Below are 21,980 nucleotides of genomic sequence, written 5' to 3' on the forward strand. Positions count from 1 at the left end.
CTGTTCAAGTAAATTATTTCATCAGCATCCGTCGGAGGATGCTCGTGCAGGAATTTTAAAACATTGCAGCTAGTATGAATGATGATTCCTTCTAGACTCAACTGATAAGTGGTGCTTCTCACTGGGGTCGAAGTTTACTTGTTTTGTTTGACTATAAAATATGAATAAAGAGAATTTAAAAAAGCACACACAAAAATGATGCCTACAGTTTCCAGTATTTAATTCACACGGTTCACCTAAAAACCTTTGTCGGTTCATACACAACGGGTCACATTTCATATGCACATCAAATGGGAGCGATGTTACAGCAAAATAATATTTATTTTATGACACAATTTTTTTGTCAACTCAATTTTTCATCAGGTACTTTTGTATCTACTGTACATCAAGAATGAACAGACAGTATTGACAATTCAATCAGAAGCACTACATAAAGCACTAAAACGTATTCCAAGGAAACAGCCAAACACAGAGAAAATCAAGGGAGACACCATATCAGTGGACAAACACAAAGCCCTACACAAACCTTCTCAAAAATTATCAAATAAATATCAGCAGCCGTTAGTATCAGTGTTAGAAAATACACACTGCCCAGCCAAATGTGCCAAACATGGGTTTTCAATCAACATAACATTTTACTGAAATGTTTTTCAGATTCATGTTCAAACTGTCAAATGTTCCTGTTGTTCTCAGTATGTCAACTCGAGCATTTACCTCGAGAAGAATTGTTCACCTGTATTTTTTCCCCCCAACAGAGTACCGTATTGGCCCGAATATAAGACAGTGTTTTTTTCATTGAAACAAGACTGAAAAAGTGGGGGTTGTCTTATATTCCAATACCGCATCAATTACAAACTGCTCCTATATACATATATGGCCATCCACAACCTGGCCCCTCCTTACCTGTCCAACCTTCTCCAGGTGCATACCCCCACTCGCTCCCTCAGATCCTCGTCCTCCCTCCGCCTGTCAGTGCCCCCTGCCCGCCTGAGCACCATGGGAGCCAGAGCCTTCAGTCGCGCTGCTCCAAAGCTCTGGAACAATCTACCTCCGGACATCCAAACCTGCACACCTCTCTCCACTTTCAAGTCCCGTCTAAAAACACACCTGTTCAGGACTGCCTACAACACATAATTCTTCCGTTTCCTATGTTTTTGTGATTTTATGTCCTGTTTTTATATAATATTTCTCTTATCTATTTTACATTGTATCCCTTATTGTCTGTACAGTGTCCTTGGGTGGCATGAAAGGCGCTTTTAAATAAAATGTATTAATATTATTATTATTATTTTTATACAGTATTCGGGGTCTAGACATTATACCCATTCACGACGCTAGATGGCGGCAGATATCATTGAAGCGAATGTAAAAGAAGAGAGAAGAAAATAATAGAAGAGATAACAGAAAATGGAGAAACATAGTGACAATCTGGAGAAAAGTGGGTCGAAGATAGGCCAGGTTAACCGGCAGCTGAGAAGTTATAATGTAATTTACATTTCGAAAACCAGAAGCCATTCATTTACGAATGTGATTGCACTTTAGATTTGAATTAGGCAAAATAACATGCTCCTTTTCTCAAATATATTGTTATAATCATCTGTTTCAGATGTACTGTAATTATTTTCTGTATAAAAATTTATTTGGTGTTCAAAAAGTATTTTTTCATACTTGAGTCTTGAAAAAGAGGGGGTCGTCTTATAATCAGGGCCATCTTATATTCGGGCCAATACGGTACATGTGATTGCATAAATCTTCAGATGATAAGATGGAGGAAATCCGTGTCAATTGAACTTCATTCCTACATCAAAACTATTTCACATAAGAAATAAACACACTGCACAATAAAGAAGATCTTCCAAAAATAGTCTTGCTCATAACATTGACCAAACACAATTTACGATACTTTTGACACAGAAAAAAAAGTGCCTTGTACAAAATATTGTATTTGAAGAATCATCCTGTGAGGGGAGGGTGTAGGCAGGCAGACCATCTGTTTGTGTGCTTTGGGGCGCTACGTGAAATTCTTTTCAGTGTTTTCTTTGTTCCTCAAGTCTTTTGGAAGTTTTTAAAATGAGCAAAGGGTGATCATTTCAGTTGATCCTGAAACCTCAAATAAATATCAGCAACTCCGATCCAGCAACTTGATCAAAGAGTAAATGCAGCTAACAAAAAGCAGTCTACTAATGTTAATGTGTTGGTGTTGAGTGGAAGGGAAGGAATTTGTCAGATATCCTGGTTAAAGCCCGCTACAGTACACTTCTACGTTCGCTCTACAAGACCAGAAAGCAATCAGGCACCACTAGGTCTCGCTGCTCGGAGCTCCAAAGCAGGGTGGGATGAGCGAGCTGAATCAAACCATTGTTTTAAAGCAAAAAGGGGAAAAATCTATTTTTCTCATTAAAATATTTCAATTTTTTACTGTATGTTTTTTTCCCCAATTGTCTAGCTTGTTAAAAAACAACGCACAGGTGAAAAGTATAGTATAATGTATCTCTAAAGTTTTCGGAGTGTTTTTTTTTGTTTTTGTTTTTTTTAAGGGCTGCTTCGGTGCTTGAAGCAGCTTTAAGAACCACGGTAGTTTCAATATGAACCAAGTGCCCATTGTTTGTAGGCATTTGCTCTTGTGCGGCTCTCTAAAGGGTCTGACACAGCATTTCAGGCAGATTGAAGTCTGCACTGGCCAACAACATCTTGGAAAACCGTCAAACATTCTGGATTTGATCACCTACCCACTCTTGAGGACTTACATACAACAAGAACCACGACAAGGGCACGGAAAAATCCTACAGGACCCCCCACACCCTGCCCACCACCTCTTCCAGCTGCTCCCTTCGGGTAAGTACTATCGAACCATGCGCACCAAAACCAGGAGACATTCAACTAGCTTCTTCCCTCTCGCCATTGACACCCTAAACAGTAATTCAAATCTGTAGTTGCTCTTTGCATTTTTGCACACCCCTCTGGAACAGTATTACCACACTGATCATTGTACATCCAGTTCTCTACATAATTGAACAATTGTCGTTCATCAATATTCCACAGCACCAGACACTCTAAGCGCTCAAGGACTTCCTGTATAATTGCACACCTAAAGTGGTCCTACAATTACTGCTACTGGTCACTTCAAAATGCACAACTATCAGAGTATTGTATTGCTCCACTGATCACTTTATCTCTGCTCGATGACTATGCACATTGTCGCACAGCTGTCATTGGGTGGTACTACTGCACCCTTACATGACGGAAACTCTTTCGAAACTTATGTTATGTCCTTGTTTTTCGTAGTTGCTTGTTTTTGCAATACTAGTGCTGCAGCCTAAACTACCGGAGACAAATTCCTTGTGTGTTCTACATATTTGGCCAATAAAGATGATTCTGATCAACCCTTAGCTGTTTGAAAGATGATCTCACATTTGAATCTACAGTACCAGACTACTGTATGCCCAGAGAAGAACAAGAATAACCGTTGTTGATTTTCTATAAACACTAGATGTGTGCTGCATGTAGAAATGTCAATAAAACAATCCACCAACGAGAGGGCTTTCACCCCCGTATATCACTGTGCTGACTGCTCCTCTGTGGCCTCAGGTGGTGCATTGGGGTCCAGGAAATCTGGGTGCTGCAGTTCTTTCAGGTATTTGGGAGGCGTCAGGATGTGGGTGGCACCTGCAGGAGACCAACACCTTTGCTCAAAATCAATGCTGAGTGTACACTGCAAAACTGTGATGAAAGTGAACAATGTACAGTAAAAAAATGCATGCCTGGCTCATTGTTCCTTGTCAAAGAGTATACAACATACTGCAGCTCTTTAAAAGCACAGTCAAGTCTGTCAAGATGGAAAAGAATTTTATGATCTTTGTTTAATCTGTTGCCTTGGAAATGGACAACTTCCGAAGAGACAAACACTGGGGGGAATTTGTCTTACTTTTCTTCTCTTCAATAAACTGATAAATTAGGTTTATTTATCGGTACCTTTATTTAATTTGTAGATTTAATGAAATATGCTTGTCATAGTTACACAATGTTTTAGTACAGGGGTGCCCATTACGTCGATCCTGATCTACCAGTAGATCTAAGACAGGTCCCAAGTAGATCCGAGGAGTGTCGAGGAGAAAAAAACAAAACAACCAGTTGTGTGTCTTTGTACATGTTAGTAATATATTTTTTTGTGTATTTTTATGTACGCTGCACCCTAATCATCCTATCAGTCTCATTTTCACAAAAAAATGTTTTAAAAATAAAATAAAGCAGATAAATCTTGAATTTACGATGGCGCGTGATTACGTCACCGGAAGTTGTTAGCGCTCAGCAGTCTGCAATTGCAACTTGTGATCAGAGCTGTTGCGGTCTATCTTTTATCGTCATTATTCTCATTCAGAGTTTGCTTCGTGTACAATTCACTGAGGGCACGGGCAAAGAATAGGAATCTAGGAGGGCCCAGGGAAGCACTTTAAAACGGTACGTGTGAGCTACGATAGTTAACAGGCTGCAAAAGTGCATCGCATGCCTCAGTTTCAGGCTGTTTCTCATCATGGCGTGTGTGTGTGTGCGCGCGCGTGCCGGTCAGGGTAGATCCTGGCAGGTTAGTTGATCGAAAAGTAGATCTTCGGTCCAAAAAGTGTGGGCACCCCTGTTTTTGTACAATTCAAAGCATAAGGTTTAGGGGAAAAAAATCTCACCGTTTTTGAAATTATTAGGTGTAAAGTTGTCCTTGTTTGAGGACTCTGAGGAATTTTGACATCTAAGAACACCATAACCAAAAGTAATGAACATGGATGAAAATGAGAACATACCAATGAGTGCCTCCCATTTGCCATTGGCTTGGGTGACCTCATACACACAGCGCATCTCACTGTAGGTCATGCCTCCAATAATGAAGACAATGACCCTCGGACCCGTCTTCACCTCTGTGGGGCCCCTGTTTTTGTGCCAGTTACCATAGCGGGCACTGCTAAATGAGAAGAGAAACAAGAAACACGACACACATCTTTTGTATTTATATTGATACTGCATCCATGACATCATACAAAGAATCACAGCACACACATGCAGGAAAAGAGAGTGGAACCTAGTCGGTATTCGAACCTTCGCCAATACTAAGTGCCTACAGATTGAACTGTGTATTCAAAATATAATATTTCCTCTTGAAGGCTCTTTGCAGCCATCAGCGTAAATTAGCAGTCTGTCACAGTTTACAGTTACTTACAGAAACAAAATTTCGTATGATGCAATTCAGCTCATCATTTGCATTCATGACCTGCTACCCGACAAAATGCACACTACGCCCAAATGTAACTCAAATGAAACAGTCTTTTTTTCCATGACATGAAATACTAAGCTGCATAAACTGCTTAAGGAAAAATGAGTTCTTTTTTTCTTAGCGAATAAAAGCATGAACTTAAATCTGACAAAATCCATACATTGAGGAAATACGATTATGACTCAATGATATTTTCGTGTTGTCTGACTTGTCTGAGTCAATTTCTAGGGGTCAATCAAAGCAGTTATGGGGAAACAGAAAATAATAATAATTCATGACACATATCAGATATTTGTTCAAATGGACTACAATCACCGATTACGGAATATGGATTACTGTGAACTACTAACCTTGACGGAGCGCTGGCTTTGGCTGATGCTTGTCTCTGGGAAATGTATGGGTATTGCTTCACGTCAAGTTTATCCTCAATGGCATCCTGCAAGAAGACAAGTTCTTCAAGGTAAGCATTTTGACTTTGCCTCCCAGAAGCGAGGGGTGGCCCCACCCAAAGCAACTGTTGGACCTTTTCCTGTGCCAACAGGTCAAATTATGCCTATGTGGCCTTTATCATGAAATGGATGACTAGCCTGTATCGTAACATCATCTGGAGAAATGTTTTTTTTTTCCCAGCGTGTTTCCATTGAATTACACATCATGTCGTCATTTCAAGCACTTTGATTCATGTTTAACGATAGTTCTGTTTCATTTGTCTGAATAGAAATGCCAACAGGCTATTATGACAGCTCAACTTGATAATTACTATGGAGAGCGGCTAAATATTATTGTTATGACTCCCACTATTATTATTTTCATTTTGATGACAAAGTAACTGATTTTGCCTGTGGTTTATTATTGATATCCCCCAGTCAAGAGCAGAGCAGCCCAGGCAGCCACAACTAAAACTCTTTCCTAAAACTTTGCTTCCTTACAATAGTCAATGGAAACGAAGTGCATTGTCATTTGCATTTGAATTAGATCTAGGACTCAATATCTCAATGGACGCACCCATTGTAATTTTCATAAAGGAAAACATGTTTTATGTACGAATTTAGCATTAGGTAGAATATCAAACTAGGTTCAGATATCCTCATGGATAATGTGTCTCTTTTTGTTGCGGACAGAATCATATTGCACTAAATATCGAGGATCGAGCCTTTTCTGTTGCTGGTCCCTCTCTCTGGAATGACCTCCCACTGAACATTCGGCAAGCCTCCTCGCTGCCCATCTTCAAAACCCTCCTCAAAACTCACTTGTATTCTTTGGCATTCGACTCAGCATGACTTAGATTTGTTCTTGGTTTTACTGTTTGGTGCTTTCTACCTCCTTTATTACCGATTTGTCTTACTGTTTATTGTGCATGTTAAATTGCTCCATGTACAGCACTTTGTATGCAGCGATGGCTGTTTGAAAGTGCTCTATAAATACTGTTGACTTGACTTGACTTGACTAAATAGCGCACGCACCTCGATGAGATCCTTGACGAGAGGAGTCCATCTTGAGAGTTGGTAGGTATGCTCACTAATTCGCTCCTTCCGGTCAGGCTTTTTGGTTTTCTTGGCAGTGGCCTGCAATGGAAACATTTTATTTTATTGGGATGATCGTTAATAGCAACCGCACATCCAATGGGGTTGGGACGTTTTGTCAAACGTAAATAAAAACAGAATACGATGATTTGCAAATCCTTTTCAACCTATATTCAATTGAATACAATATATTTCATGTTCAAACTGATTTACTTGTTCTTTTCGTATTTTGCACTTTATATTTTGGATGGGAGACAGCTCTGGATTTCTGATAGGCCATTCTATAGTCTCACCCAATTCTCAATGTGGTCAAAACCACACTATTTTTACATGTGAAGAATGTGGCTTGGCATTCATTGTCTTGCTGAAAAAAGCAGGCAGGGAAGTACCTGAAAAAGAAAATCTGCATCTGCTGTACCTGTCAGGATTATTGGTGCCCAAACAGTTGTGCGAGTTACCCATGCCATGGGCGCTAACAATAAACACCCATACGATCACAGATGCTGGCTTTTGAACTTGCGGCAATAAAAATCTCTATGGTCCTTTTTTTTTGGAGACAAAGTCAACCATTTACCAAAACTGTTTGAAATGTGGTCTCATCAAACCATAGCACACTTTTCCACTTTGGATCAGCCCATTTCATGAGCTTTGACCCAGAGAAGCCGGTGTCATTTCTGGCCTTTGCTTTGCATGGTAGACTAACTTGCATTTGTTGATGTGGCAATGAACTGTCCTAACCTATAATGATTTTTTCAAGTGGTTATGAGGGATCAAAGGCCCCACGCATTCAACGTTGGTTTTCGGCCTTGCTGCTTACATGCAGATATTTCTCCAGTTTCTCTGAATCTTTTGATGATAGTATGGACAGTAGATGATGAAATCCCTGAATTTCTTGCAATTGCACATGGAGGAATATCATCCTTAAACTGTTTGGACTATATTCTCATGCAGTTGTTCCCAAAGTGGTGAATTTCGCCCCATCTTGGTTTGTGAATGACTCAGCAATTCAGGGAAGCGATTTTTATACCCAAACCTGTTCCCACTTATCCTGTTCATCTGTGGGATGTTCCAAACAGGTGTTTGATGAGCATTCCTCAACCTTACTCTTCTGCTGTTGGCCCTATCCTAGCTTTATTTGGATCATGTTGCAGCCATAAAATTCAAAATGTGATCAGATCCATCCATCCATCCATATTCTGATCCGCTTATCCTCACAAGGATCGCGGGGCGTGCTGGAGCCTATCCCAGCTGTCTTTAGGCAGCAGGCAGGGGACACCCTGAACTGGTTGCCAGCCAATCGCAGGGCACACATAGACATACAACCATCCACGCTCACACTCACACCAAGGGACAATTTAGAGCAGGGGTGTCAAACTCATTTCACATTGTGGGGCACATACGGCCTCGGTAGATGTCAAGTGGGCCAGACCATTAAAATTATACTATACTGTGCTATAAATAACCCAAATAATATGTCTTTCCTTTGTTTTGGTTTAAAGAAGCACAAGAACATTAGGAAAATGTTGACATTTAATGAACATATCTTTTACAAAACATTTCATGAAGCACCTTAGACTTCCTTCGACAAATGTGCAATTTACTTTTATCATTCACATTTATGCATTGCAACTGATTCCACTGATTGTACAAAGGCACAAAACTTTAAAACAAGTAATTGGTGTTGAAAAATATAGTAATGCACTTTAAGATTAAACGAGATTTATAAAGAAAGGAATTTTTAAACCATATACACAAGTGCATATAAAATCTAAATTTAATCCCTGCCTACACCTTACAAACTAAGGAGAGTGCTATTAAATGTGTAAAGAATACAGTATTCACATGTCCTTGATAGCGTCTGTTGTGTTGGGTCTGTCTCAGTGACAGACTGAGGCTGCTGTTGTCTTCGACTCTGATCAAAACAGTGTGTCCCCTAGCGGATACTCGAATTGCACCTTATTAAAAATCTTCATTCCGTTTCTTTTATGCATTTTTTCACTTTTTAATTATCCTGCGGGCATGATCGAATCTCCTTGGGGGCCGTATGTTTGACACCCCTTATTTAGAGTGTTCCATGAACCAGCCACGCATGTTTTTTTTTGGAATGTGGGAGGAAACCGGAGTACCTGGACAAAACCCAAACAGGCACGGGGAGAACATGCAAACTCCACACAGAAAGGCCGGAGCCGGGATTGAACCCTGCACCTCTGCACTGTCAGGCCGACACGCTAACCAGTCCACCATCGGCCGCCTGTGATAACATTTGCCCAAAAAACCCCATAAAGTGTATTCAACTGAATATAGGTGGAAAAAGATTTGAAATATAAATATATTATATATATATATATATATATATATATATATATATATATATAGCATTTCATTGTAATTGGGGCTTGTATTATCGATATATTCCTTTTTATCTTCTTGTGTTTATCTCTTCATTGAGACATATGCTCACAGACTCTGAATTTTCCTCTGCTTACATTTACTTCCTGTTAGGAGGCTGCTCCAACTACCGCATGCAAAGTCTGTCTAAATTGTTGCAAGGTTTTTGGTTTGTTTATTGAACATAAAACATATACAGTAATAATTTGACAGAAAATAAGGTAGATAAAGTAGTAAAAAGAAAGAAATCAGTCTTCATTCAACAGTTATGTTCAAGGGAGTAGGAAAAGTAAAAAACGTATCTAGTCCTACCCCGTTATGTGTTTATATCTAATAAATCATTTTTATATCAATCAGAAAAGAGAGAAGTCTCCATTAAGGCTCATACTTTACCCTTAACCGTGATATTTTTACAACTTTTGGTTTGTATCGGGATTATATACATCCACACCCTGGCACTCTCATTCTCTTGTATTCATAAGGGCTATTTCAATACCTTTCTCTATTTATCAACTTAGTTCTGATTTATCATTATATTTAATGTTTAGAATTTATCATTTTAACTCTGATTGATGTAGGTTGTTTGTACTATTTTTTTGAATTTGTTTTTGAACTCAGCAAGCGATTTACTCATTTTCAGGTCCGTTTCGAGATTATTCCACAGATTAACACCTTTGATAGATACACTTCTTTGCTTGATGTTTGTTCTTGTTTTGAGTTTTTTGAATAAGTTGGTATCTCTTAAATCATAGCTGCTTTTTTGAATTTCGAAAAACTTCTGAATGTTTTGGCAGAGCAGGTTATTGTGTGCTTTGTACATTAATTGGGCGATTTTAAAGTCAACCAGGTCATAAAATTTCATCGTATTTAATTTGATAAATAGTGGATTTGTGGGTTCCGTATATTTTGATCTATTAATAAATCGAATAGCTTTTTTTTGTAGTTTTAGAATAGGGAGTGTGTTTGTTTTGCAGGCATTTCCCCATATTTCCACACAGTAGGTCATATATGGTAATAATAGTATTTAGTAAGTGTATAATGTGTACAAAGATCTCTTATTTAGCACTTCCTTGGTCTTGTAGAGGATCCCTACGGTTTTGGCTATTTTTCTTTTTACGTTATCGATATGTGGCTTCCAACATAGTTTTGAGTCTATTACTAATCCGAGAAACTTGGTTTCATACGCTCTTTCTATCTCAATTGAGTTTACCTTAATTTTAGCTTGATGTTTGATTGGTCTTGTGCCAAAAACAATTAACTTCGATTTTTTCAGGTTAAGTGACAATTTATGATTTTATTTATTTGTTTATTTTTTATTATTTTAATCACACGTTGAGCCTATATTTAGCTACGCCTGCTGTAGCCAAATAAGGGTATCAGAGGTAAAATACATAAGGATCACCGGTTTCATACTTGACTTGAGGATTTCAGAACACAACATACCTCAGAGATGATCGGCACACCCATGTGTGCCATGTTGGAAATGATGTCACTGTCTTCCGGTGGGATGTTGGCATGCTGGAGCAACTTACATAGGTTTTCCTCGGTCACACCTGACACACACACACACACACACACACACACACACACACACACACACACACACACACACACACACACACACACACACACACACACACACACACACACACACAGTTGATAACTGACATATACTGTACAAGAGTGCAAACCTTCACAATTATGCAGTGGTGTGTATTTGTGAGTAGGAGAAAATCTGGAAATTACGATCGCAAAAGAGGTCCAGACTTTCTATAACATATGAATACATACATAGGTGAGAGTCATTATTTCGTCCCCTGTTACATTTGTAAGTTAGCTTCATCATAAAAATAATAGTCTCCAATTTATATGGTGTATTTTTTTAATCAAATTGTGCTAATGATAGAATATAGCATACTAAATATACATTACAAAAGGTATAAAATGTATGTTGGGTGACATATGTCTGAGTTTCAGTCTCTGTAACATAGTAATGACAATTGTACAAAAAGGATAAAAACAATCCACATATCTCACCATTCTTGAGGAAGATGTAAAGCAGAATGATGCGAATCTTGTCAGAGACGCTGACATTGGTATCCAGTAAGATTGGTACAATAAGCCTCATGGGATCTTTTATTTTCTCGCCCTCTGCATCGGTACCCATTGCAAGATCCTTTCAGAATGGAAGCGAAAGGTGAAGAAAAGGGTCAGGTTATTTAGGGGAGTTTGTTTCTTATAAAGTGTACCTCCGCTAGCCCATTTTGAGGTATTGATGAGGGAAGCAAAGTTTGAGAAATATCTGGTGTTCATCTTTGTCTCACCTGGTATTCCCTAAAACAATGTGCTGACAATCCCCCTGGGCAATCCCAGCCATCTTTGGGCAGTAGGCGGGGTACACCATGAAATGGTTGCCAGCCGGGCAAAACAGAGAAAAACAACCATTCGTGCTCACACTCATAACTAGGGAAAATTTAGAGTGGTCAATCAGCCTGCCATGCATGTTTTTGGAATGTGGGAGGAAACCAGAGTACCCGGAGAAAACCCACGCAGGCACAGGCAGAACATACAAACTCCACACAGGAAGGCCGGACCCCAGAATCGAACACTGAACCTCTGTGTTCTGAGGCGGATGTGCCAACCAGTCTTGCACCACGTCACCGACTTGATGAAAATGCAATTTATTTTGGTTTTATTTCAAGTGAATAACATGAAATCAAAAGTTACTCATCAGTTAGTACTTGAATTATATTTCACTGACTACTTACTCTTACTTAAGTCATTATTCGGGGGAATTTTTTATATTATTATAACCTAAGAGTACTCTTGAGTATAATTTTTGGCCACTCTACACACCTCTGAGGACGGTTCAAATTCATCACAACACACAATACCCGCGACTGTTTCAATTTTTTATTTAAGCTTTTTTAATTACCTGCTCCACACGGCAGAGTTTGTCAACCGTGCCCTGGTAGCGGTTCATACAATCTTCAGCCAGGTGAAGGTGGGTTGAATACTAACAAGAAAAGATAAGTAGATGAGTTTAGCTATTTGAGGAAAATATCCAGGAGTTACAAACATTCGCACGTTCAAATGTATTTAAAAAAAAAGTATATCTCTTATGTGCAGGCAGTGACAAGCTACGAGCAAATGTGAAGACTGTGAACAAGAATACACTTGCTGTTCTTACTTTGCTTAGCTCCTTTTGATACTGAGGCATTTTCTTCAGCATCTGAGACAGTTCCTTCATTGTGGTCTGAAAGACAATGGTGACAGTCATGAGTGATTCAGTACAATACTGTATAAATTGTAGTATAAAGCAGGTACCGGTCCGAAGGGCATTTGGTACCGGGCCGCACAGAAAGAACTTCGCCTTAATTCCGTTTTATTTATTTCGGAATACGAAAGATGTTTTGTTTTGAAAAATCACCGGATTCTCCGTTACATCCGTCTGTGTTACGCTTGACACACGTCAAGCCACGGATCTCCGTCACGTGACCGATTACGCTAAAACAAAACGCCGGAGCTCACAAAATGAGTGAAAAAAAAACTGCCGGAGATCGCAAATGACGGCGGCCTTAAAAGTACGTTCGAGACAACTGGATTAAAATTATGGCTGAATACTTTGAGATCGCCACATTAGCACTGTTGCTATTTCCGACATGCTACCTGTGTGAGGCGGGGGTTTTGTGCAGCAACGGCGACTAAAACAAAATTACGAAGTCGACTGGACATAAACCACACACTTGAGGTGTCATTGTCTCCTATTACCCCGAGATGGGACCGTCTGGTTGCAGAAAATCAAGCTCGGGGCTGTGGTGAGTCGTCATTTTCATGCACTTTGAATTTGCGTTGTATCGTATTTTGAAGGCATTAAACATTACCATAGCGATCAGAGTGTTGCGGCCAGATTAGACGCTCCTTGTTTTTATTATTATATTTCGAAAACACCACAGTTTTCATGCAGCTCATACCATATTATTTTGTAGTATTATTTCCGCCACACCTTAAAGGTCGGTCCCTGAAAATATTTACTGACATAAACCGGTCCGTGGGGCAAAAAAGGTTGGGGTCCCTGGTATAAAGTATAAATCCTGCTCATTTCCACCTTCGCAATATAAACCGCCTCCGTCCCTCACTCACTCCTCACACCACTGCTATCCTTGTTCACAGTCTCGTCACTTCCCGTATTGACTACTGTAACTTACTCCTCTTCGGTGTCCATCAAAAATTCCTCCATAAACTTCAACTTGTTCAGAATTCAGCAGCCCGGATCATCACAAGAACCCCCTCCTTCCATCATATCACCCCCATCCTCCGACAGCTCCACTGGCTTCCTGTCAAACTTAGAATCAACTTCAAATGACTTCTCTATACATTCAAAGCCATCCATAACCTTGCGCCCCCCTATCTGTCAGATCTTCTTCAAATCTCCATTCCCTCTCGCTCACTCAGGTCCTCATCCTCCCTCCACCTTTTTCTACCCTCTGCCCGTCTCAGTACAATGGGGTGCAGAGCCTTCAGTCGCTCTGCCCCCAAACTCTGGAACTCACTTCCTCCCAACATTCGTAATATTGACTCTCTTTCCATATTCAAAACCCAGCTCAAAACCCACCTATTCAGACTTGCCTACCCGCCTTAAATCCTTCTTTCTTTGTTTATTCTTTTATCTGTGTTTTACTATTGCTCTTGGTTGTACAGTGTCCTTGAGTGTTATGAAAGGCGCTTGCAAATGTGATGTATTATTATTATTATATTATTATTCTCTTCTTTTTTCCTTGTTGGTATGTGGACGGCTGTGGAATCTGATATCGGCGGTGACCACACTATACTTTGGATTGCTGAAAATAACTATTTAGCATATTTTGCTGATTGCGGAAAAGGGAGCCAGATTTTTTTATTTTTTGCCGTACACAAAAAAAATCCAGGTTTCCCATCAAAAGATAAGAGATCAATATTTCATATTTTATTTCCAAGTAACATCTGTATTGGACAAAATATAGCATAACATATTTCGTTTGAACCTGTTCAGCAAGGTGGTTGTGTATAAATGTTAAGAGAGTGACTTTTGACCTGAATAGATTTTCACCTTCAGTAAAGTATATTTCATTTGTGGCACACTGGCATTTCAAAGTTTCATCGAAATTCTTCTAGCCACATTGTGTACCAATTTCCTAATTTCTCATTCTCTTCAATGCGGTCTTATGACAAAAAAAGATTGTTCAGCGTAATGTGGATGTTTTTCCTCTACCTTTTCCCCTGTGTTCATTTTTTTGCTGGCAGAAAATTCTTTCAGAGAGCGAGTCACAGCCCTATGCAAACAAAAGAAAGACAACATAAATCATGTCACAAAATCAGTTTTGACATATAGTAAAAAAGTAAGCCTTTTGTACACTCTTCAAAAGTTCAAGTGTAGTGTTAGGTCAGCGGTGGGCCGAATCCGGCCCGTTGGTCCTTTTAATCCGGCCCGCCGAAGGTCGGTCCACAATTAAGGTTCGATGTAAATGATTGCATTCATTTCAATTGAACTTGTAATGACAGGAATTTCACCGCCAGATGGTGCATTGACTTGAAGTTGCAGAACACAGGGAGGGGGGGGGGGGGATCTTTTCGACCACCTAGGACCTCTGTATCGCTCTACTTCTACTGGTCTGATCACAACCCATCTGCAGAAATGCACAGGCTAAAATAGGTCATCAACAACACTGTCGTCATTTTAAAAAAGTATATTAATACAGTACTTTCATGCTTTTGTTCTGTTGATGTTTGATATGGACTGTCAACAAATGCAGTTTATTTTTTTTAATGTACCATAGCTCGTGCTGACCTGGCCCTTCTGTCAAATTTTAAAAGTCAATGCGGCCCCCGAGCCAAAAAGTTTGCCCACCCCTGTGTTAGGTAGTCTGCTGTTGTGTTTGTTTCTTTTAAATATTCCACATTACCATGTCGAAACAAGGCGTATGTAACACAAGTACTCACGTTGAAACTTCAGCAATGTGTTTATGTCTCAGAGTCAACCACAGGTCATCATCCTCATCCAGCAACACATCTTTTGTCCGAGTCTCCCCCATGCCACTGGTCTCAAACCTGACACAGAAATGTACATATTAGAGCTGTCAAACGATTAAAATACTGTATTTAATCATGATTAAAAATGCAACTGTCATAATTAACTTATAATTAATCGTGAATACACACACATTTTTTATCGTTTGTAAATTTCCTTTTTTTGGTCCTATTTTCCCCATTTTAATGCTCTCATCAACATGGAATCATGGATCAATTTTCTACATGCAAAATGCAAATATTTGCTGAAACAACAATTTAGATTTTCAATTTTACATGAACATTTTTCACTTGGATCTCTCACACAATATTACTGTCCATCAACAACAGTGAAAAAAATATTTTGTCACACAACAGCTCCTTGAACAGCTCTTTTTAAGGAATCAAAACAGAGCAATATAAAATTATAAAGTGCACGTCTAAGGTAAACTAGTACTCAGCCTATAATGGATTTAAGCCATGGTTGCATCCTTCGTTTTTCTCAAGTTTGCTTTGAACACAGCAGTCAGGCTATGTTGATTCTGTTGGTCCTTCTTGCGCGGGAGTCTCTCTTTGGTTTTGTGTAGACATCATTTCGGATGACTACACTTGGTTCGAGGCACAACACTGGAGACGTTTTATTTTCAGTGTGGTCGCTACGACTGCACCGCTGAACTCTCGACGTGCCTCAGCGCACCGTCGCTGTCAGACGAACACAGAGAAGCTCCACCCCATTTATATGGACGCTGAACACGGTAACCTTCCACACAAAATAGTTCCAAACAAGTAACAATCGTGTCAGTGGCATACATCGAACTCAACAGAATGCCTGCTCTTTATTTACCCGAGGCTCATCAACCTAGTCTCTTATTTCTCTCACGAAACTGTCTTCTCCCGCTTGGTGTACCTTAGCCTTCTCTGCTACGTACAATTTCTGTTCATAGCTTGTAATGGAGGCTCTCGCTGGCAATCCGTAGTGGTGTCGTTCGATGCAATGCGAATGATTTCAGCTTGAGTCTGGCTGTGGACAATGTTGACAGGCTTGCATGCAGTAGCCATACATTTAGCATACTATGGCTTCAGCAAATTTGTTCTTCGTCGTGTCATCCATTTTCTTCGCTTTGAAATGATCCATAGCTGTCTGTCTTAGACGAGGGGCCGGAGTACTCACATCAGCTGTGTGCTTGGCCATTAAGTGGTATTTCAGACTCGACGTGCTATGATGATAGCTCAGTTTACGACTGCAAAACATCCAGGTAACTTTGGTCTTGTCAGTGGAACTATCTGGCAACTTTTTAAAAGTAAACTTTCCATTCATAAACTCTTTAAGTATCCGTTTTCGGTGTCTCCCGCTGCCGTGGCTGGCAAAACAGACGTGCGTGAACCTGTGCAGCGCGCTTGTTGTTTTGCTCCTGGTTTATTTATAGAGCAATGTAACATCCACTGTGACGTGGGCCGCGTTAATCTCGCGAGAAAAAATGTAATCCCATTAAAATTCATTTAAATTAATGCCGATAATAACGCGCTAAACTGACAGCTCCAGTACATATACAATGAGTGTAACTGGAAAAGAAAAACACGCGATGGATAGAAAGAATACAGAGAGCAAAAACATGAGTATTACATGTACATAAGTATTTCTGGATTGGAATTCTCCAGTTTCTCCTACAAGGTACATCATCAATCAATTCCCTCGACCAGGGTGCTGACACAAGATCAGGCCTGGTAACCAAGGGAGGGGTTCAAATAAGAATTTAATTGCTCATTGCTACCATTGTGTTTTTACTGGTGCATTTGACAAATAAATAAACATCTTGAAATGCAAAGAACCATTTTGCTGAATGTTGTATATGTGACCCCAAAAATTGCAAATTCCCTCTCTCCTTGCCTGCGTGGGTTTTCTCCAGGTACTCTGGTTTTCTCCCACATTCCAAAAAACATGCATGGCAGGTTAACCCATTTAATCCCAACAGTCACATTTGTGAAGGACAACAATGATTTAATTTACAGGGTTATTATTGATTACTTAAAAGGGCTACCAATGACACCTGATTTTGACTTTTAAATGTCTGGGGAAAATCTGGGATTAAATGGGTTCATGGAACTCTCAATTGTCCCTATTGTGTGATTGTGAACATGAATGGTTGTTCGACGATGTGTGCACTGTGTTGGCTGGCAACCAGTTCAGGGTGCCCGTGACCCTTGTGAGGATAAGCAGTTCTTAATTATTAATTGTGGTTGGTTTGTTGATTTTTCTTTTTTTGATTTGATAAAATATGCAAACCTTTCGGGCACAGGTGTCAAAGTCAAGGCCTAGGGGCCAGATCTGGCCCACCACACCATTTTATGTGGCTCGTGAAAGCAAATGAAGCATGTCAAGTTCCATGATGCTTGCTAAAGTCTGAACCAAAATTTCAAATTGTCATATGCAATCCACAATAACAGTGATTATTCTTGACTTCTGATTGTAAAACTAGTTGTTCATCAATTTGATGTGCGCTGTGTATGTAATATGTGGAGGGGATTAAACATTTATATGGTTTCCCAAAATTCATAACAGCCCTACGAGGGAAACAGTTACGAGAATGTGGCCCGCGACAAAAACGAGTTTGACACCCCTGCTTTAGGTGATCTGTATTCTTGGATCTGAATATTATGTGTGCATGTATGTGGTCATGGATGCGTGTGTGGCTATATATACCTGTAGACATCATTCTCAATGCCTAACAGGTCGTAGGCCATTGCCTGAAGAGTGAGCTCATGTAGAAGAGGTGACACAGGATCAAATCCTCGGTCCAGGATGATTAGTTGACTCCGGCACTTATCCGGTCCCTGGAGGAATCCAACACGGAAACAAAAGACTGTTCACATTATACGGAGATTTTGCTTCATTAGCAGAGTAAAATCATATCAAAACAATGTGATCACCAATAACTTTGCAGAACCATGTCTGCACTTCAAAAATCCTGTGAATATACTCAATATATACAGTATGTGTACAGAATGTAATACATAATATGGACTCTCAGCACAATTGCCAGACATGAAGACATTGTATTCACCAATTCACAATATTCTTTTTTTTTTTTGAAGTAGTGGACGAATGATTTGGGTTCACAACAGACTAGTCTGTAAGAACCTTACAACAGCCTGGTCTTTTCCAAACATCATGCATCATGCACAGAGGAATGAATTGCTGCACACATTGTCCACAGTGTAGCAGATCAACAAAAAATGTTGTCAACTTACAACTGTTCCTACAGTTCGAATGTATGGGTACTGTAAATGAATGGCTACCTATTGCCTTTTTTTTTTCATCTACTGTCTATCTCCCACCTCCCCCATGCTGGGGTCATCAGCCTTGTAGCCATCCAGCTTGTCCTGTAGCATTTGGGCCAGAACAGCGCAGTCTTTGTACTCTCTGAATAACACAAAAAACAAATACAGTACAATTTTGAGAGAGGTGGGTTGGGGTTTTTTTCCAAACTGTTGTAATCCTGACACCCCCCGCCCCAAAAACACACAAAAATAAATAAAAAAGTAAACAGTTATAGCCATTCGGCGCTATAATGCACTCAGGGCTATGTGGTCATGATAAACAATAATAATACACTCAAACTTGAGCACAACCCCTGGAGTTCAACTTGGCCACTCCGTGAAGATTGATTGCCAGCCAATCTCAGTACAATATATTCGAGCCTGTTGATTTTGACCCTCTGTAGATTTGTAGAATTATTCTATCCTTGGAAAAGACCCATTGCAATAAATCATCAAACCCAGAAATTATATGACTTTTATTGTACGCCCATGATGAATGTATGTAAGCTTCTGACCACAAATATGTATAAGCTTGTCAGGATGAATATTGTTTTAAATAAAGAAATAAACAAACAAACAAATAAATAAATGTAGCGGCCCGGCGGTCAGGTGGTTAACCTGTCGACCTCACAGACCAGGTTTGATTCCAGTGCCGGCCTTCCTGTGTGGAGTTTGCATGTTCTCCCTGTGCTTGTGTGGGTTTTCTTCAGGTATTCCGGTTTCTTCCCACATTCTAAAAACATGTGGGGCAAGTTAATGGAACACTCTAAATTGTCCCAAGGTGCGAGTGTGAGCACGGATGGTTGTTCGTCTATGTGTCCGCTGCGATTGGCTGGCAACCAATTGAGGATGTACCCCACCTATTGCCCGAAGTCGGTTGGGATTGGCTCCAGTGGATCAGAAAATGCATGGATGAATAAATAAATGAAATAAAGAAAAAAAAAACAATGGCTGAATGAATTGTTGGTCTCACCCTCTGTATCGAATTCCAGGGTATTCTTTGAGAGTGGCACAGAGGGTTGCAATTTGTTCAGCGCAACCTTCCAGCATGTTGTTCTTCACGTCAGCTTTGAAGGGGCTGTAGAAGTCCTGAAAGGCGTCTACTTTATCCAGCGAAAAGACCTGCACCAAAGGGAAACGTGGTTTAACCAGCATTACAATTGGTTCACAAAGAAAGGTCCGTTCATCGAGGTTTTATGTGCACACAACCCCCCTGCTGGCCAACACCGTGACTTGCACGTAGACGATGTGTCATGGCTTTTTTGCAGTCTTGCAACAGTGTCTGTATGGGAATAACCACTGAAATTAAAACACCATCATTCGATTTTGTGGGGTCATGTAATGTGTTTATGATTAATTTTAGGTTGTTGCTATGGTATACGTCCAATTAGACAATACAATACAATACATGCTGATTTATATAGCGCTTTCACAACAGCGGCAGCTGTAACAAAGCGCTGAACAAAACAGTTAACATAAAGTACAATAATAAACACAACACATAACACAAAACACGGACAGTCGTGCAGTCCTAACCACTTTTCCGTCACACGCTTTGTTGTTTGAAGCAGTTTGAGATGAAAGAGGAGAGAATCAAAGTGTCCTTTAACCAGTGGATCAGAGACGTCATGCTCAAAATGTGCACACGTCGGCTACAAGCCAAGTTTCAAAGTCAACAAGAAGCTGTAGCATCCATTGACGAAAAAAGAGATTGGTTCACTTCTCCTGTCCCATGGAAATCCATTTCAATTCCAAGCGGCGACTCTCGGTTCCAAATACACATCGGCGCTCTGTGCCAACGCTCCTCTCTCCTCATCCTCAACTTCAGCAGCCATCCATCCAGCCGCACCAACGCCGACTGTCCAACAGCGCTGACATCTCCACTGAACAAAACGGGGTTGTGAAAAATGCTGCCCATTACAGGTGCAAAAAACACAAGCGCCCCAGGTCTGTCCAGCACCGACAGTCAATTGCGCCAACAAAGTCTGTGCTGGTACAGGCGTGCTGCCGAGAAGGCGCAACCACCAAGCACAGATACTTATCCTTTGACGAATGTCGTGGCCAAAAAAACGCTGAAAACAGTCCATATCAGGTCCACATGATGAAACAACATGTGACAAAACAAAAGACAAAAACAACAAAAAAGAACAAAAAAGCAAGGCTCTTGAAGAGCACTTGCCGAAGGCTGCCTACTCGGGCGCCATCTTGGGAAAAAAATTTAAAAAGACAAGACAAGGTACAGTATATAGAAAAGATGGGGAAACGTGTGTTTACACAAACTACTGTGAATACAGTGTACATAACATACATACATACCGGTAGATACACACATCAATAAAATAAACACGTACACATGTGCGCGCGCGCACACACACACACACATACACCGTATATTTATAAAAGGTTCAAGTCTTTTGAGTCATGATTAAAGACATTTTTCAATCTTAGGGTTTGGGTTATCTAGATATATGGTGTGTATGTGTGCTAGTACAGCTAACTAACGCAAGTAGAGATCCTGAGTGCATAGTGGTTAATGCGTAAATACGTGTGAGTAAGCAAGATTGCATGACTTTATTTATGATGCATGAAATTTCGGAGGAACTCTTCTTGACTTGTTTGATTTCTGCCACAGTAACTTGACTTGCTAGGAACTTGAAGGGTAAGATTGCTCATGACTGGCCTTTCAGTGACTCCCAGTGGATCATTAACCCCCCCCCCCCCCAAAAAAAAACTACTTTCCAATGAATGAAAAAGTCTACACACCAATGTTCAAATTGCAGGTTTTTGTGAAAATGAGCTGAAGACATATCATTTAAAAATTATGTGAATCCATCAGAATATTGCTGAACATTTTACCTTTGCCTGAACATTTCAGGATCAGCTCTTTGGATTTGAAACAAAAATTTAATGGTTTCTATTTTTCGACAATGTTTGGATAATTATTAATGTATTTGCTCGGCTGGTCAAATGCAAATATAAATTCATTTAGAGTAGATACACTAGATACCGTACATATAAATATTCATGAAAATATAATACCCGGTATGATTTACACTTGATCACGTAACAATACTATTATTAATAAACTAATCCATGCATTCGCAGGACTTTGTAAAATGCATTTCCTTACCTGAGATTCATAGGGCAGAAAGGCTACATGGATTTCAGTCAAGGCCTTCATGGCTTTGGAGGCGCGAGAATTGGTCAAGAGACCAAACATGGAGTCTGGAATTGCTGCAGTAAATCAAACACAAATGTGTTATTTAAATCCCTAAACATTCCCTCAGTGAAGCAATAAATGCTAACATTAGATTGTGTTTCATTTTAAGAGATGTGCACAGATATTAAGCCTCATATAACCTGAAGTTTGCAGTTTATTCTTATAGTAACTGTGTCCCTCAGCAGTGAGCAAGCCATCCATCCATCCATTTTCTGATCTGCTTCTC

General features: G+C 39.9%; 1 protein-coding gene across 2 annotated transcripts in view; it reads right to left on the reverse strand.

Moving 5' to 3' along the window:
* Window positions 1-203: 203 nt before the first annotated feature.
* The window catches only part of stxbp1b (syntaxin binding protein 1b), a 29,846-nt gene continuing 8,069 nt past the window's right edge, over window positions 204-21,980 (reverse strand). The window contains exons 6-19 of one of the 2 annotated variants that reach the window (XM_086111294.1): window positions 21,665-21,768; window positions 19,508-19,656; window positions 18,553-18,637; window positions 17,918-18,048; window positions 15,151-15,258; window positions 14,423-14,483; window positions 12,362-12,427; window positions 12,107-12,187; window positions 11,209-11,347; window positions 10,615-10,724; window positions 6,724-6,825; window positions 5,611-5,696; window positions 4,794-4,948; window positions 204-3,666 (exon numbers count right to left, since the gene is read on the reverse strand). In XM_086111294.1, the coding sequence (XP_085967420.1) occupies window positions 3,557-3,666; window positions 4,794-4,948; window positions 5,611-5,696; window positions 6,724-6,825; window positions 10,615-10,724; window positions 11,209-11,347; window positions 12,107-12,187; window positions 12,362-12,427; window positions 14,423-14,483; window positions 15,151-15,258; window positions 17,918-18,048; window positions 18,553-18,637; window positions 19,508-19,656; window positions 21,665-21,768 (1,487 nt within the window). In that variant the 3' untranslated portion in view covers window positions 204-3,556. Of the gene's footprint in view, window positions 3,667-4,793; window positions 4,952-5,610; window positions 5,697-6,723; window positions 6,826-10,614; window positions 10,725-11,208; window positions 11,348-12,106; window positions 12,188-12,361; window positions 12,428-14,422; window positions 14,484-15,150; window positions 15,259-17,917; window positions 18,049-18,552; window positions 18,638-19,507; window positions 19,657-21,664; window positions 21,769-21,980 lie in introns of both variants that reach the window. The other variant, XM_086111293.1, reaches the window with a different exon arrangement.

Source organism: Hippocampus guttulatus, chromosome 5 (assembly GCF_054856545.1).
Source record: "Hippocampus guttulatus isolate MCC_2025c chromosome 5, RoL_Hgut_1.0, whole genome shotgun sequence".
NCBI lineage: Eukaryota > Metazoa > Chordata > Actinopteri > Syngnathiformes > Syngnathidae > Hippocampus > Hippocampus guttulatus.